The sequence below is a fragment of the Oryza sativa genome, chromosome 5 (genome assembly GCF_034140825.1).
Source record: "Oryza sativa Japonica Group chromosome 5, ASM3414082v1".
NCBI classification, from domain to species: Eukaryota; Viridiplantae; Streptophyta; class Magnoliopsida; order Poales; family Poaceae; genus Oryza; species Oryza sativa.
Window position 1 is genome coordinate 16,555,132 of NC_089039.1, and position 14,577 is coordinate 16,569,708.

At 48.7% G+C, this 14,577-nt stretch overlaps 1 protein-coding gene, 3 long non-coding RNA genes and 1 pseudogene across 7 annotated transcripts; all 5 read right to left on the reverse strand.

Annotated features, from left to right (window-relative positions):
• Window positions 1-110: 110 nt before the first annotated feature.
• On the reverse strand, window positions 111-740 carry LOC136356705 (uncharacterized). The gene is made up of 2 exons (XR_010741620.1): window positions 296-740; window positions 111-188 (listed from the first exon to the last, which is right to left on the reverse strand). It is a non-coding gene; the product is annotated as an uncharacterized lncRNA (long non-coding RNA).
• Window positions 741-2,825: 2,085 nt separating this feature from the next.
• Window positions 2,826-3,751, reverse strand: LOC136356652 (phospholipase A1-II 6-like; annotated as a pseudogene).
• Window positions 3,752-5,125: 1,374 nt separating this feature from the next.
• LOC107280831 (uncharacterized) lies at window positions 5,126-9,888 on the reverse strand. 4 transcript variants are annotated; one of them, XR_010741710.1, is made up of 4 exons: window positions 8,986-9,888; window positions 7,397-8,878; window positions 5,960-7,304; window positions 5,126-5,840 (listed from the first exon to the last, which is right to left on the reverse strand). It is a non-coding gene; the product is annotated as an uncharacterized lncRNA (long non-coding RNA). The 4 variants fall into 4 exon arrangements; XR_010741708.1 differs by having other exon boundaries at window positions 5,960-7,307; XR_010741709.1 differs by having other exon boundaries at window positions 5,960-6,473; window positions 7,142-8,878.
• A 232-nt stretch (window positions 9,889-10,120) lies between these two features.
• Window positions 10,121-11,305, reverse strand: LOC112939071 (uncharacterized). The gene has a single exon (XM_026025796.2). It carries the CDS (start codon window positions 11,219-11,221, stop codon window positions 10,247-10,249), a length of 975 nt encoding a protein of 324 aa, XP_025881581.1. The 5' UTR covers window positions 11,222-11,305; the 3' UTR covers window positions 10,121-10,246.
• Window positions 11,306-11,832: 527 nt separating this feature from the next.
• Window positions 11,833-13,025, reverse strand: LOC107281031 (uncharacterized). The gene is made up of 2 exons (XR_001545917.3): window positions 12,822-13,025; window positions 11,833-12,703 (listed from the first exon to the last, which is right to left on the reverse strand). It is a non-coding gene; the product is annotated as an uncharacterized lncRNA (long non-coding RNA).
• Between the last annotated feature and the right edge of the window lie 1,552 nt (window positions 13,026-14,577).

Here is a 14,577-nt window from a genome sequence, read left to right on the forward strand (position 1 = left end):
CGAGCTCGTCGGCTTGGCATACGCATGTGGCTTACATACGCATGCTGGCCGCTTACATGCCAAATATTTCATCGAATGCGTTGAAAGCTTCAGAGAGAATGCTCCAATCATCACACCAAGATGAGACTTTGGAATATTTATCCGCGATTATTCAGAGTTCACTGGGTGCTTGCACTGGTTTATCAGAGCTGTCATGCAAAAATGCCAAAAACAACTATGTCAACTTCGTGTTCTTGAACATATCACTCAGTTTTGGCACTGCATTTCACTTAGAAGAACCAGACACTAAATTAACCTTTGCAAAATTCCTTGTGATCCGTCCACATCAAAGCAGACAAATGGCTAGCTCCACGCTATTTAACCGGCCGGCATGTTTTAACTGGACGGTGCCGTCATGGAGATCCTGAGCCGGAGCCTGCAGAGCATGCCGGCGAGCCCTGACGTGAGCGCCTATTTCTCCGGCGACCGCGGTGGCGGAGCTGGAGCCACACGCGCGGCCGTTGTCGCCGCTTCCTCCCGGATGAGAAGCCGACGAGGGAGGGGAATCAGAGAAGGGAGGAGACTACGCCGATTGCTACCTTGCATGCTCGACCTCGCTGCTGCTTCCTGCCGCCACTGCCGTCGTCGGCGTTGCCGCCGCCGTCGCTTCTTCTTGGACGGGAAGCCGATGAGGGAGGGGAAGCGTGGAGGAGAGAGGATGTCGGCGACGGCTGCTACCTCGCGCGCTCGACCTAGTCGTCGCCTGGGCACACGCGCGGTCGCCGCCGCTTCTCGCGTGGGCGCCGATCTGGAAGCGACGAGAAACAGCGAGAGAGAGAGAGGAGGAAGAGAGGGGGAAAGGGAAAAAAAATTCTGTGCAGACCGGCTGCAAACCCCGCACCGTGCATACCCAATCCAGATTGGCGACACGTGGACGAGCGAGTGATCCGACGGCGCGCCCGCACGGCTCCATCCGCACCAGGAGAAAGCCCAGCTCGACTCGCTCACGTCGACTCCCACGACTAGAACTAGAAGCGCATGGACTGGCTCCACGGCTCACTCACGTTATTTTCTCTCTGCTTCCCTTTCCGCTGCCGCCGCGATCTTCTTCCCCATCTCGCCTCCATCTGTCGGGATTGCCTCTCCTTGGCGCCATCGGCTTAGCCCATAATCCTCTCGCCTACTACCGCCGTCACGGCCTCTCTCCTGGGCCCTGGCCACGAGCGCCGTCGGTGACGACGGCAGCGGCTGGGTTGGCTAAGGCGAGCACGAACCGTGTTCCCCTCCTCATCTCTCCTGACCACGAGCATCGGGCGTCTTTGGTGGAGGCCGCAGCGGCTGGGTTGGCGAGGACGAGCATAAGCCAGAAGACAGTAAAAGAGTACAGTTGAGTCACATAGTAATTGGAATAAAATCGAAATCCATTCCAACTTGAGGAACGATCAAAGCTTGTTCAGCTTTATCATTGACCTGTTGTGCAATTTCATCATGCATGATCATGGTCATCGCCTGGAAGTTCTGTGTAATCTACAACACACACAGATATCATTGACCTGTTGTGCAATTTCATCATGCATGATCATGATCATCGGCTAGGTCCCTCCTCCTGTCATGGTGGCGGCTACGGTGCGCATGGCGGCGATCTGGCGAAGGAAGACGAAGCCGGGAAAAGATTCGCTTTTGCTGGAGCCGAGTTTGCATACGGCATCCCTGCCGCCTCGAAGCGAAGCCGGCTGATCGCTCGAGCGGGAGCCGACGCGAGCGAGCCGAGTCGGGCCTTCTCCTGGTGCGGATGGAGCTGTGCAGGCGCGCCGTCGGATCACTCTCTCGTCCACGCGTCGCTAATCTGGATCAGGTATGCACGGTGCGGGGTTTGCAGCCGGTCTGCACAGAATTTTTTTCCGGGGGAAGGAGATAGGGCGCTGACTGTACATCCTGACATGTAGGGCCCACGTGAGTCTCACGCTGACTCAGCAGCCACGTCGGATAAAACCGGGGTCAAAACTACCGAAGAACCTAGAGTAAACGGTTTTATAAGTTGAGGGATGTCTCATATCTGATTTTGTGGTTGGAGGATGATTTTATAATTCAATGACAAGTTGAGGGACTCGTCGAATTGTCGTGTGGGCCAAGTCACAGTCACGATCCGGCCCAGATAAAACTGACCCGCAAGTTGGACAAAGGAAAAAGTACACCGAAGGTCCCTGAACTTGTCACCGAGTTATACAAACATCATCAAACTACAAAACCAGATATCCGATATCCCTTAACTAAGGGTCTGTTTAGTTGGGGAAATATAAATTTTTGGGTGTCACATCGGACGTTTGACCGGATGTCGGAAGGGGTTTTTGGACATGAATGAGAAAACTAATTTTATAACTCGCTTGGAAACCAGACGAATCTTTTGAACCTAATTAATCCGTCATTAGTACATGTGGGTTACTATAGCACTTATGGCTAATCATGGACTAATTAGGCTCAAAAGATTCGTCTCACGATTTTTCCCTAACTGTGCAATTAGTTTTTATTTTTATCTATATTTAATGATCTATGCATGTGTTAAAAAGATTTGATGTGATGTTTTTGGGAAAAAAAATTTGTGACCTAAACGGGGCCTAATCAAAACTGGTCACACTAGATCCTTCAATGGTTTTGACCCTGGTTTATCTGACGAGACGGCTAAGTCAGTGTGGGATCCACGTGGGCCCCACATATCAGGATGCCACGTCGTCTCTCTACCCCTCTTCTCTCCCTTCCTTTCTCTCTCCCTCAATCTTCTTTGCCGCGGGAGAGGAGGGGCGCGGCGCCGCGACGGCGGTCACGGGGAAGCATGGCGGCTCCGAGGCCTACGGCAGAGGCCAGCGAGCGAGCAAGCGAGTGAGCAAGACACGGCGGAGGCGGAATTGGCGGAGGCACGGGGAGGCCGGCGAGCTCCTCCCAAGTCCAAATCCACCGTCGCCGGCGAGCACCACCGCGTGGAAAGGGAGGAGGTGGGGTGGCCGCGGTCGTCGGCGAGGAGCTCGAAGGCGGGGCCCAGAGGAGGCGGTGGCTCGGTGGCTGCCGCCCTCGCCCAGCTCCTCCCCCGGCGGCAGACCGCCGCCGTTCCGCTCCGTCGGCCACCGCGCGCTTGCCCGCCGCTCCGCGCCACCGCTTCGCTCCGCCCTCTGCCACGCGCTCGCCCACCGCCGCTCTGCTCCGTCGGCTTCCGCGCGCTCGCACGCCGCCGGCCGCCGCTCAGCCCCGCTCGCCGCCGCCCGTTGATTTCGAGCGTGCTCCTCGCCCAGCGCGCCGTAGGCCTTGTTCGCCAGCGTTCGCGGCGAGCTTGAACCGCCCGGCCTCACCGCCGCGCGCGCCGGCCACGCCGTGCAGGTAGCTATCGAGTTTGTGCCACACCAGCTCGTTCGCGAGCCTTCTCAGGTACGGCGACTCGCCCGTGTCGATCGCCAGCTCGGTGCCCACGCCGCGGTTCGGCGGCGCCGTCGAGTACCTGGGGACGACGTCGCGTGCGTTGTGGACGCGGAGGAGGCGGAGGCCAAGGCCACGTGCGCCGTCGAAGCGACTCTTGAAGCCGTGCCCGCCGACGTGCGGGTTGGCGAATACGAACGCGGTGACCGGGGTGCCTGTTGTATCCGTTGGCGACGATGTCGAACGCGTTCAGCGTCGCGAGTGCGGCGCCGAGGTTGTGTCCCGTCGCCGTGATGCTCAGCTCCTCGTCCTGATACATGCTCACCAGCCTCGCCACCTCGCTCAACACCTGCATGGCAACATCCATGTCGATCAGTAACAATGTTGCAGGTGACAGTGCCGCGCTACTCCGGCCATTACCTGATCTCGAGCACTGTCCTTGTTGTGGCCATTACCGGCACGGCGACGCACGACGTCGCGTACAGGAACCTGGTGACGCGGTACGCCGCGGCGTGGCCCCGCAGCTGCGCCCACTCGAAGAAGCGGCGTATGGCGAACCTCGAGAGGCCCGCATGCGGCGAGAGCTTCTCGCGGTTGAAGGCGTCGTACGTCGCCTGCGCCATCTCGCCGTAGCGGAATGCTTGTCCGACGTGGTCACAAGAGTGAGAGAGAGAGGAGGAAGGGACCTATTGTGACTCAGCACCCTGACATGTGGGGCCCACGTGGGTCCCATGCTAACTTAGCCGTCACGTAAGACAAAACCAGTGTTAAAACCACCAAAGGATCTGCTCTGACCGGTTTTGATTAATTAAGGGAAGTTGGATATCTGGTTTTGTGGTTGGAGGATGTTTTTATAACTCGACGACAAGTTGAGGGACCTTCGGTGTACTTTTTCCTTGGACATAATACCGATCGGCCCATGTAAAATAGGCAAGTCTGGCCCAAAAACAATGAGGCTCGCTCGTATCAGAAACAGGCCGGCCTAACACCTTTCTGGGCTTCTGCCCCAAGGTACGAAGCGGCCTGGAGCCCTGGAGCGAACGTTGTTACAACAGCTAGATGAAAATGATGCAGATGAAAACTACCCAGTTGTTACCACTATATATTTCTATTGCCTGCAGCTAGATGAAAAAAAAAATCGAAGCTTTGCAGCAAGCTCAGCTCTCAACAAATATGTGTATCGTCGTCATGTTGACAATTTCCATGGTATTTGTCTGTCAATTGCCCACACCAAACTGATCCAAGAGCTCTCTCTCAACAGAGAGCTCTCTACGGCCGGACTTCGCCGGAACCGCCGCGCACTGAATCGAGCCAATCCACCGTAGCCCTCCACTACGACACTGGAAGGCCGTTCACCTATAGGTCCCAAAGCAGAGCCAACAGCCCAAAAAAGAAAAACAATTAAGCACGGTGGATTCAAATTCACTGCCAAACCAGAAAAAATCTCTGCAACGGGCGCTTACCTTCATCTCAATGGATGAATAGGGTTGTACCGTGGATGGTAAAACAAGCATGGAACTATCAATTACAAGTATCTTCTATAGTGCTAATCCAGTGCTATATATAGTGAATGGTTTATCAATGTTTTCAGTACTGGGAAAACTGAACTGAACTACTGACGCAACAAGTCATAGTTTTCAGTAATGCACTAGGGAGGTAAAACACACAAAACTGAATTTTCGAGACATTTAGTTCCCACAGATTGAGTTCCCACTGTTCATAACAAGTAACACAGTTTAGATCAGCAAAACAAGAACTCTTTGATAACCTCACAACGTTTACATCAGCAAATCAAGAACCTTGGATGTGTATCTGAGACTTCAACATTTATCGTTTACCCCATGAAAAGAATAATAACAATTTAAATACAAGAGGAATGGAGGATTTCAACTACTGGTAAATGAAGTTGGGTTATTAGACATTGACATTCCAAATAGAAAGTTCACCTGGTCCAATAAAAGATGTCCTACTTTGGTAAAATTAGATAGAGTGCTCATTGATACCAACTGGGCTCAAGCTTTCACAGCCACATCAGCTAGGGCATTGGTGGCTACAACTTCTGACCACATACCGATCCTAGCAGAGTTCTCAGATAACTGGACAAAATCAGATATATTCCGTCTGGAGAACTATTGGTTACAAACACCAGACTTCATCTCTATGGCCGAAGCTAGCTGGAGCAGAGGAACTAGAACAATGACAGCGATCCCCCGTTTCAACCACAAACTCAGACGCCTGCGAGCCAATGCAAGATTCTGGAACAGAAATAAACGAAACCTTCCAACGCTTCTGGCAGCCAATAAAGACACTCTGGACTACCTGGACAAGATTGAGGAATGCCGTCAACTAACTGATCTGGAATTCTATCTTCGACAAAGGCTGCAAACAAACGTCACAGGACTGAACGGCCACATCACACTAAAATGGAAAAGAAGGGCCCGATCAGATTCTGCACCCTGGGAGACGAAAACACAAAGTTTTATCATACAGTGGCATCAGTAAATAGACAAAAAAATTCCATCAGATTGCTGATTGATAATGGGGTTGAATTCTACGACAATAGCCAGAAACTGACCATTGCAACTTCTTTCTTCCGACAGATATTCAGTGAATCTTCTTCATCAGACAGAGACTTTGCTCTATCTCAGCTTTACCCTCAGCCAGAAAACCTACAGGATCTGTGTCTGCCTTTCACCAGAGAAGAGATTACCAAGGTCATTCACAGTGCACCAAATAACAAGAGCTCTGGACCTGACGGATTCACAAACGAATTCTACAAAAAATTTGTCAATAAATTACTTCCTGATCTGCAAGCAATTTTTCAAGACCTGTTCAACAACAGCATCGACCTCTCTGGTGTTAATCATTCATATATTACCCTCTTACCGAAGATAGCAACAGCAGTTCAGATTAAAGACTTCAGACCTATTTCACTATTGCACAGTGTACCAAAACTTATCAGCAAAACTATCACAATCAGGTTGCAGAAGGAAATACCAAAGCTGATTGACCCTATGCAGTCAGGCTTCATTAAAGGCAGATCAATCACGGAAAATCTAATCTTCGCCTCAGAGCTAGTACAATCAGCCCTAAAGAACAAAAAACCAATGTTAGTTCTCAAATTGGACTTTTACAAGGCTTTTGACACTGTCAGCTGGGATGCTTTGTTTAGAGTTCTTGAAACGAGAGGTTTCCCGGAGAAATGGATTGGTTGGACCAAGACACTCTTATGTTCAGGCAAGGCTCAGATTATCATCAATGGACAAAAAGGAGAACATATATAATACAAAAGATGAGTTCGACAAGGAGACCCTCTATCACCCTATCTTTTCATTCTGGTTGCCGATGTGCTTCAAAAGATGATTCAGCAAGCCTACAACACAGGGGTCTTAAAACACCCTCTAGATATCGACGGGGCACCACCAACGTTACAATACGCAGACGGCACCCTAATTCTGTTAAAAGGGGAAACAGATCAAGCAACAGCACTGAAGGAGATTTTGGATTCTTTTACAAGGTTCTCAGGCCTGCAAATCAACTACCACAAAAGCACCTTGGTGCCAATACACCTAGCTGAAGAATCCAAGGAAATGGTGACACAGATTCTACAATGCCCAACAAGCTCACTGCCATGCAGCTATCTTGGATTACCCCTATCAACCACAAAAAGTACACACAATATGCTGCTACCAGTCATCTCAAAGGTCGACAAGTATCTGGCTGGATGGATGCCTCTATCTAAAGGAGGAAGACTCACCATGATAAATTCAATCATCTCGGCAATCCCAACCTACTACATGTCCTGTTGTATTTGGCCAGAAAAATCAATTGAAGCAATTGACAAGATCAAACGTGCCTTTCTTTGGCAAGGAGAAAAATCCATAAAGGGAGGTCACTGTCTTGTGGCTTGGAAGACTGTACTGCTACAAAAACAGCAGGGAGGTTTGGGGATCAGAGACTTGAGGGCACATAACACAGCACTGATTTTAAAATTAGCAAATAGGGTACTTACAGACTCCAACGATCCAATGGCCAAATGGTTTCGCCAGAAATATTTACAGAGCACAATTCAACTGAAGCCCAGAAACAATGACACGCCAACCTGGAAGCTAATTCTGTCTCACTTCCAGATCCTAAGCTCAGTAGCACAGGTAAAGCTTGGGAATGGCAGAACAACTCTATTTTGGAAAGACCAATGGATGCCACAACATCTGGAATATACCTACCCAGTTCTGTTCTCTTTTGCCATAAACAAAGAGTGCGCAGTTGAATCACAATTTAGTCACAATACTTGGCAGCTACAACTCCATCCCAACCTCTCCTACCAGGCAGAAACAGAGTTACAAGCACTATTACAAAACCTACAAACTATAAGCCCCTCTCCAGAGACAGCAGACACAAGAGAACTCCTGTATCCCAAGCCTTTGATCTCAACGGCAAATGCTTATAGACTGCTGACTTTTTCATGGATCCCTTTGGAATCCGGCTGATTACATATGGATCTACACAATTCCTCAGAACTGCAAGGTATTCCTGTGGCTAGCTTTTAGAGACAGATTAAATACCAAAGCCAATATGGTCAACAAAAAATGGAGTAATGATCCCCACTGCCCAATCTGCCTGGCCCTGGAATCAGCGGACCGCATTATCCTAAGATGCAGAAATGCAAACAACCTTTGGAAAAGACTAGGACTTATGCATTCGGCCAACAGATCTGAAACAATCTCTGACTTCATCCAAGCAGTCATTGACAGGACCCAATCAACAAAAAGGTTAGAACCAATCTGGTTTGCAGCATGTGCTTACACGCTGTGGAAATCGCGAAACAACATGGTCTTCGAAAGACACATGGACCATATTCAGAACATCACACAACAAATCTGTGATACCCTAAAGCTATGGTGTCTGCGAAGCAACACAGGAACTAGCCACGAAATTCAATCTTGGTGTGCGTCATAGGCAACAGCCTGCTGTTTATACCCCTGTAAATCCACCCCCACCCCCTTTTTTTTATTTTATTTCTTTATTTTTCCTCTCACCCTGTATCTCTGTAATCTTCTTGTTTCTTTCCTTTTCTCTATCTCACTTAACCTAAAATCTTGTAACTTTGAATCTCGTTTCTATTAATGAAATGACTATAAGGTAGAGCTGGCTCTACCTTCTTCGTCAAAAAGTTTTCAGTAATGCACTATTGAGGTAAAACACACAAAACTGATTTTTTTTTTTTAGACATTGAGTCCCCACATGTTCTAAGCATGACACTTTTTTGTGTGTTTTGTCTGCTGTTTTCCACAGGGAACTAGTAAATCAAAGAAGGGGAACCAGATAGAGATATGCAAAGGTCAATGCCTGAACAATTTCAGATAATTAGAGGCCAGCTGAACTAACGAGTTAACAATCTTCATTGATTTAGTACTATAACCGGAGGTAAAACCAAATCTGAACATTCAGAGATATAGCTCTTAATCTCCATTTTTTCTGAGATCTACCATACCTAGAAGATTAGTAACTGCGTTATTTTGTTGAGATGGAATATTTTTTTTCAATAACTCTATTAATCAATGTAAATTCTACAATGGAGTTGTTTTTTTTTAAAATTACCTTGCCCATGTCAGCATCAGCCTCCTTGGTCATGGTGAGGGAAATCGGTGTCATCATGGCCGTCGATGAAATTAAGGGTGCAGATGAGGCCGGGGTGGCTGGGAACACGTGTTCTACTGCAACTGCGGTGCTCTCAGCTACTGGTTTGGTGATGGTGCCACTTGTTCCCGACGCCGAACTCTTGGTGGGTGTCACGTCAGCCCCGTTCCGAGGGAAGAGCTGCGCACGCTGGACATCAAAGCAGGCAGCACCCATCATAGACGTTGCGTCCATTAGTGGCAGACCGAACCTTCCCGGTGTCGTAGCTTGACTAGAGTCTAGAATCAGATGAGAGCCTCAATGCCCCAAGCTCACGGCAAGCACCTGCACTGCCACTGCACCATAGGCGTCATAGACCTGACTAAGCACCTCGTGGGTCACCGGGAATAGACCATGGCTCACAGCGACGTGAAGAACAGCACTTGAGTCATGTCCCAATTGGCTCGGCATTTCACCGAACAGGTGGTGGGCATCACGTTCGGAAGCACCTCCATCAAGCTGTTGACCGCTTCTCTGGCCATCGGTGCTATCACACACCATCTCAACACCAGAAACCCCACAAATCGACGGCCCTGATACAATATTGTCAAGAACCCGCTTAATTCTCAACAAATCAAGCACAAGCACAAGAGATAAATCCACCTCCAAATGCAAATACTTAGTAACTGAGGATAGAAATTGGGGGAAATAGAAGTGTAAGGTGGGAATAAGCAATAGATTAGCAAGAAACAGGGGATCAGAGGGGTAGAGAATCAGAGAACCAGATTTTGAGGTGGAGAATCAAGAGTTCAGTTCTTGAATCTTGATCGATCCGCCCATGGGACAATAGCAGTCAGCCACTCTCCCAGCCGAGAGGGCCCAATCAGGCAGCCCACATAGAGGCCCAACGCCCATGGCAGCGCCACACACCGGCACGCGCCAACAAATCCATCGCCGCCAACACGCGCGAATCACAACAAGGAAGACCACACATAAAAGTTTATTCTTTTCAAAATCAGTGATTAATTACATCAATGTTATTATTAGTTAATAATGATAAATTTTTACATACAATAAATAATTACCTTTTACTACATCTATCTACAACTTAACTACACTAAATGTACAACTACAAATCTATCTATACAATAAAAATCACAAAGTGGAAAGTCTTCGAGCTGAGCAGAATCTTTGACTCTCGAATTGCGTCAGTGCTTCTTGTTCTTCTTCAGTCTTGACGACTTCACTTCGTCTTCTTCTTGCGGAGGCGCTCGTGCACCACGCCGCGTCGATCATCGTCCACCTTGTCCCAGACGACCGCCGGCATCCCTCCTCCTCCCTCCGACCAAATGCCGGGACACACGTACGCCTGCCGGCAGAGTGTGTGAGCCACCGAGTTTCCCTCCCGGTAGATATGCCGCACCTCCACCTCGGCGAAGCGGCGGAGGAGGGAGAGAATCTCCTCGTGCATCGCCGCCGGGATCCTCGTGTGCGGCTTCTCGCCGCGCAGGAGCTCGACCAGCACCAGGTCGTCGCCCTCCACCACGAGCCGGTCCACGCCGCACGACAGCGCGAGCCTCAGGCCCCGCATCATGGCGCGGGCCTCCACCACGCCCACCCCCCGGTGCTCCGTCGTCTCGGCGAAGGCCAGCACGACGCCGCCGTCGCACCCGCGGATGACGCCGCCGATGCTCGCTTGTCGGGACCCGTCGTGGAACACCGATCCGTCGAAGTTCAGCTTGTGCCACCCCGGCGGCGGCCGCGCCCACCTCACGATCAGCCTCGCCGGACGAAATGGCGGCGAGTAAGGCGAAAGTGGCGTCGAGCAGCGGGGAGCAGGCGGCGGCGCCCACCGGACGAGCAGTCCTCTCGGCTGAAACGGCGGTGAGGATGGGGACAGCGGCGTCGAGCAATGGCGAGCAGGTGGTGGCGAGGGAAAGATCGTCGGCGGCAAGAAAGCCAAACCACCGCCGCCGCCGCCGCCGTCATCAGGGCCACCGACGCACATCCGCTTCCCCTGCCAGAACCCTCCGCCATCGGCGGTGTGATTCTGGCGCTTCCCATTGGCGTTCTTGGCCCGCGCGTCCTCCAAGAACGCGGCCTCGTCGCCCCGGCCGTGATCCGCGAGAAGCATCCATGGCGGCGGCGCGCTCAGGGGATTGAACCTGAGGCCCGGGAGGAGCCCATCCGCGCCAGCAGCCGACAGCGTCATCATCATCTCGATCGCGCGCAGCAGCTGAAGAATTTAGGGTTTTTGGGAGGAAGGAAGCGTGGGCGAGAGGATTCGAGATGGGGAGGGGGAGCAGAAGAGAGCAGGTGCGAGTGGATCGCGTCGGCAAGGCGGGATTTCAATATATAGAAATGGCTGACGTCAGCGCGACATAGCGTTGTCAGCACGCGCGCGGGGGTTGAGGGTTTAACCGGGTGAATGTGAATCTTGATTTTGGTACTTGTTTGGGTTAGTCTCAAAATTCGAGCAGAAATCTGAGCTTATTTGCCATGGTGATTCTGATTTCTGTAAATGTTAGTATCTGCAGCTTAGTGCCAATCCCTGAACTTTTGAAGGGTTTTACACAATGTCCAGTTCTTCCGTTTGTTCTAAAGGATTTTATTGATGAGGGACAAGGGATCAGTTCTGAAGGAGGAAAAACAGAGTTTTTTTTCTTTTTATTTCTGAAAATCATGAAACTGAAGGTGAAAAACAGAGTACTGTGTATAGTATATGATGTTAACGAAACAGAGTACCTCTTCGAGAATATAAAGATTTGATCTTGAGCATGAGAATGGTTTCTTTATCGGAAGGAAGTCATTGCAAGTTCAGCCATTACAAACACATAAATAGATGTCAATCCTTTTATTAGATATAATCAATGAATATGAATACATCGATGTTAATGATAAATACATCTATCATCTATGTCTACAACTGATAGGACCGGACCAATGAAATTAATTAGCTCTACATGTTCAACTACAATAATCAGTAATCACAAATGAGAAAGCACCATTTCGCCGAGCCGGCCGATCGATCGATTTGAGCAAAATCCTCAACTTTGCCAAGCCGCCGTTGCTCGCCGTCGCCTCCCAAGTTGTTGCTCTCGTCACACCTGCTTGCGGCTGCTTTTTGGGTTAAAGGATGATTTTTAATTTGGTAACAAGATGAGAGACCTACAAAACAGCGTCGCCGGCGGCTTGCCGCCGCACTCCAAGTGGCCGCCGCAGTCGCCGGTCTGGCGCTTGTTTCATCAGCATGGAGACACCATGACACAAGCATATGCAAATGGATGACCACCACTCAGCACTCAGCAGGACCAGCGCGAGTACAGAACGAAAAGCAAAATACTCCGTACTAGTAGTAGTACTCCCTCCTTCCAAAAGTTTAATTCCTATTTCTTTTTCATCAAGACCAATAAACAATTAATTTATTCATCATGTGATAAAACCAATAAACACTAAAATGACTTCTTAATTCCTATCAACAATTTAATTTAGAATATAATAACTATAAATAGAACTTAGACTTTTGGAAAAAATCAAAGAATGAAATAGGTCTTAAACCTTTGGAATGAGAGAGTATATTACAATCTATAGTAATCGAAGTGCGGCTTACGAGTCACGAATCACGAACAGATGCAGGACGCTACTATCTCAAGCATCGATCACAAAAAGGAACAAGCGGGACCATTTGATTTCTCCGAAGCTGCACAGATGCTGGAAATAAATCGAGGGCTTCGAAACCCGACGACACCCCGGAGGAGTCTATCGATGTCTTCCTTCCGCGATGCAGAAAAGAACAGGCAGTGCAGAGTGCGGGTTACCTGCTGGGGCGCATTGTGGCCGGGCGGGGCGCGGAAGACGTCGGCGTCGAGCGGCATGTCGACGGCGGAGCCGAGCTGGCGCCGGTACTCGCTGGCCGGTCTCCCCGGCGAGGCACGCGGTCGCGCCACCACCGCCGGCCGGCCTGTCCAGGGAGATGAGTGAGAGAGAGAGAGGAGGAGGAGGAGGAAGGGAGAGGAGGGGAAAGAGAGCCCGATGGCGTGGCGTCCTGACATGTGGTGTCCACGCTGACTCACCCGTCACATTGGATAAAACCGGAGTCAAAACCATCGAAGAATGTAAAGCGGACGGTTTTATAAGTTAAGATATCATATATCTGATTTTGCGATTGAGGGACGATTTTTTAATTCGATGACAAGTTAAAGGACATTCGGTGTACTTTTTTTCCATCTGAAGAAGTGACAAAAACTAGACTTTGAATAGGACTCTGACTCGACGCAAAACTTACGGCCCACTCAATCTTGGACGGGCGCGCTACGGTATCGTGTGGCTTAATCCGGGCCCCACTAAATTCGGCAAGGTGGCCCACTATGGCTTAAGCTGCGATAACTATTCAGGCCTTACACTTTTGTGGGCTTTTGGCCCAAGCTACGAAAGCTTCTCCTAGTGCATTAGTTGCGCCTACTAGGCTGTAGAGAAGAGAATTTTTAGCTGGGCCTACACGTTTTGCTGGTCTTCAAGTTTCTCCACGACTTAATATATTTTTAAAAATTTATGGAAACATATTTTTGTTCCAAAATTTAAAGAAGTATATACTCATGTCTACTGTGAAAGAGCCATTTTTCTTATAAGAGTAAGCAAAATAGTTTTTCGCGGTCAAATACACTTATATAGATTTGCACTGCAAAATGCTTTGATAATATTCTAATTTTATCCATTACGAACATATACATGAATGAGAATTATTGGTTGCAAGAATGCAAGGTACTAGTATCTTGCCAAAAAAACAAAGTTAAAAAAGAAAGCTATAGCAGGAACTATGACAAGCTCTACAATTAATCGTAAAAGAGATGGGTCAATTATTATAGCTAGCAATTAACCATACTATTTAACTTGCTCTAAGTTTCAATATTAATATTTTTTTTGAAGGGAACTCTTAAGTGTCAATATGAACACGATACATTTGTTCTTTTTTAGATGTTAGTATAAAGCTAGATGGGCACTTTTTCTAAGGGGTGTGTGTTTTCGTAGGGTCTAGTTTCTCTCTTTTTTTTCCCACTGGGTGCATTATCTATGGAGTCAAACACCACAAACTCCGAGGCAATCTACATTGAGAGAGGGCTCAATATTGGTCAAGAAGGGGATGGAAATGATTCTTGGACCAAAGGATCTGTTTGACTCCTAGTCATTTGCTGTTGTCTCAGAAGAGTCGCCCCCCTAGTGAAAGGGACTCGATTGGATTTATGTGATGGCAAGCTCACTCTTGGGTCACAATAATGGAAACGTATCCTATACACACAGGCCCTCGCGTGTACACATCGTATACACCAACTAAAAATTATCATAAAAAATTCTAGAAAAATTCATACATGTACTTTCAATAGTATTACATCTACGTGCAAAGTCGCATCTTCAAATTCATTCTACATAGAAAATAACAAAAAAGATAAAATTCTAACAAAATTGCAACCTTAAAACTGTCAGATTTTTTGTTTTTTTGTTACGGCTAAAATATAATGAATTTGACGTTAAGATTTTAACTCTAGGTGTAATACAATTGAAAGTATGTGTATGATT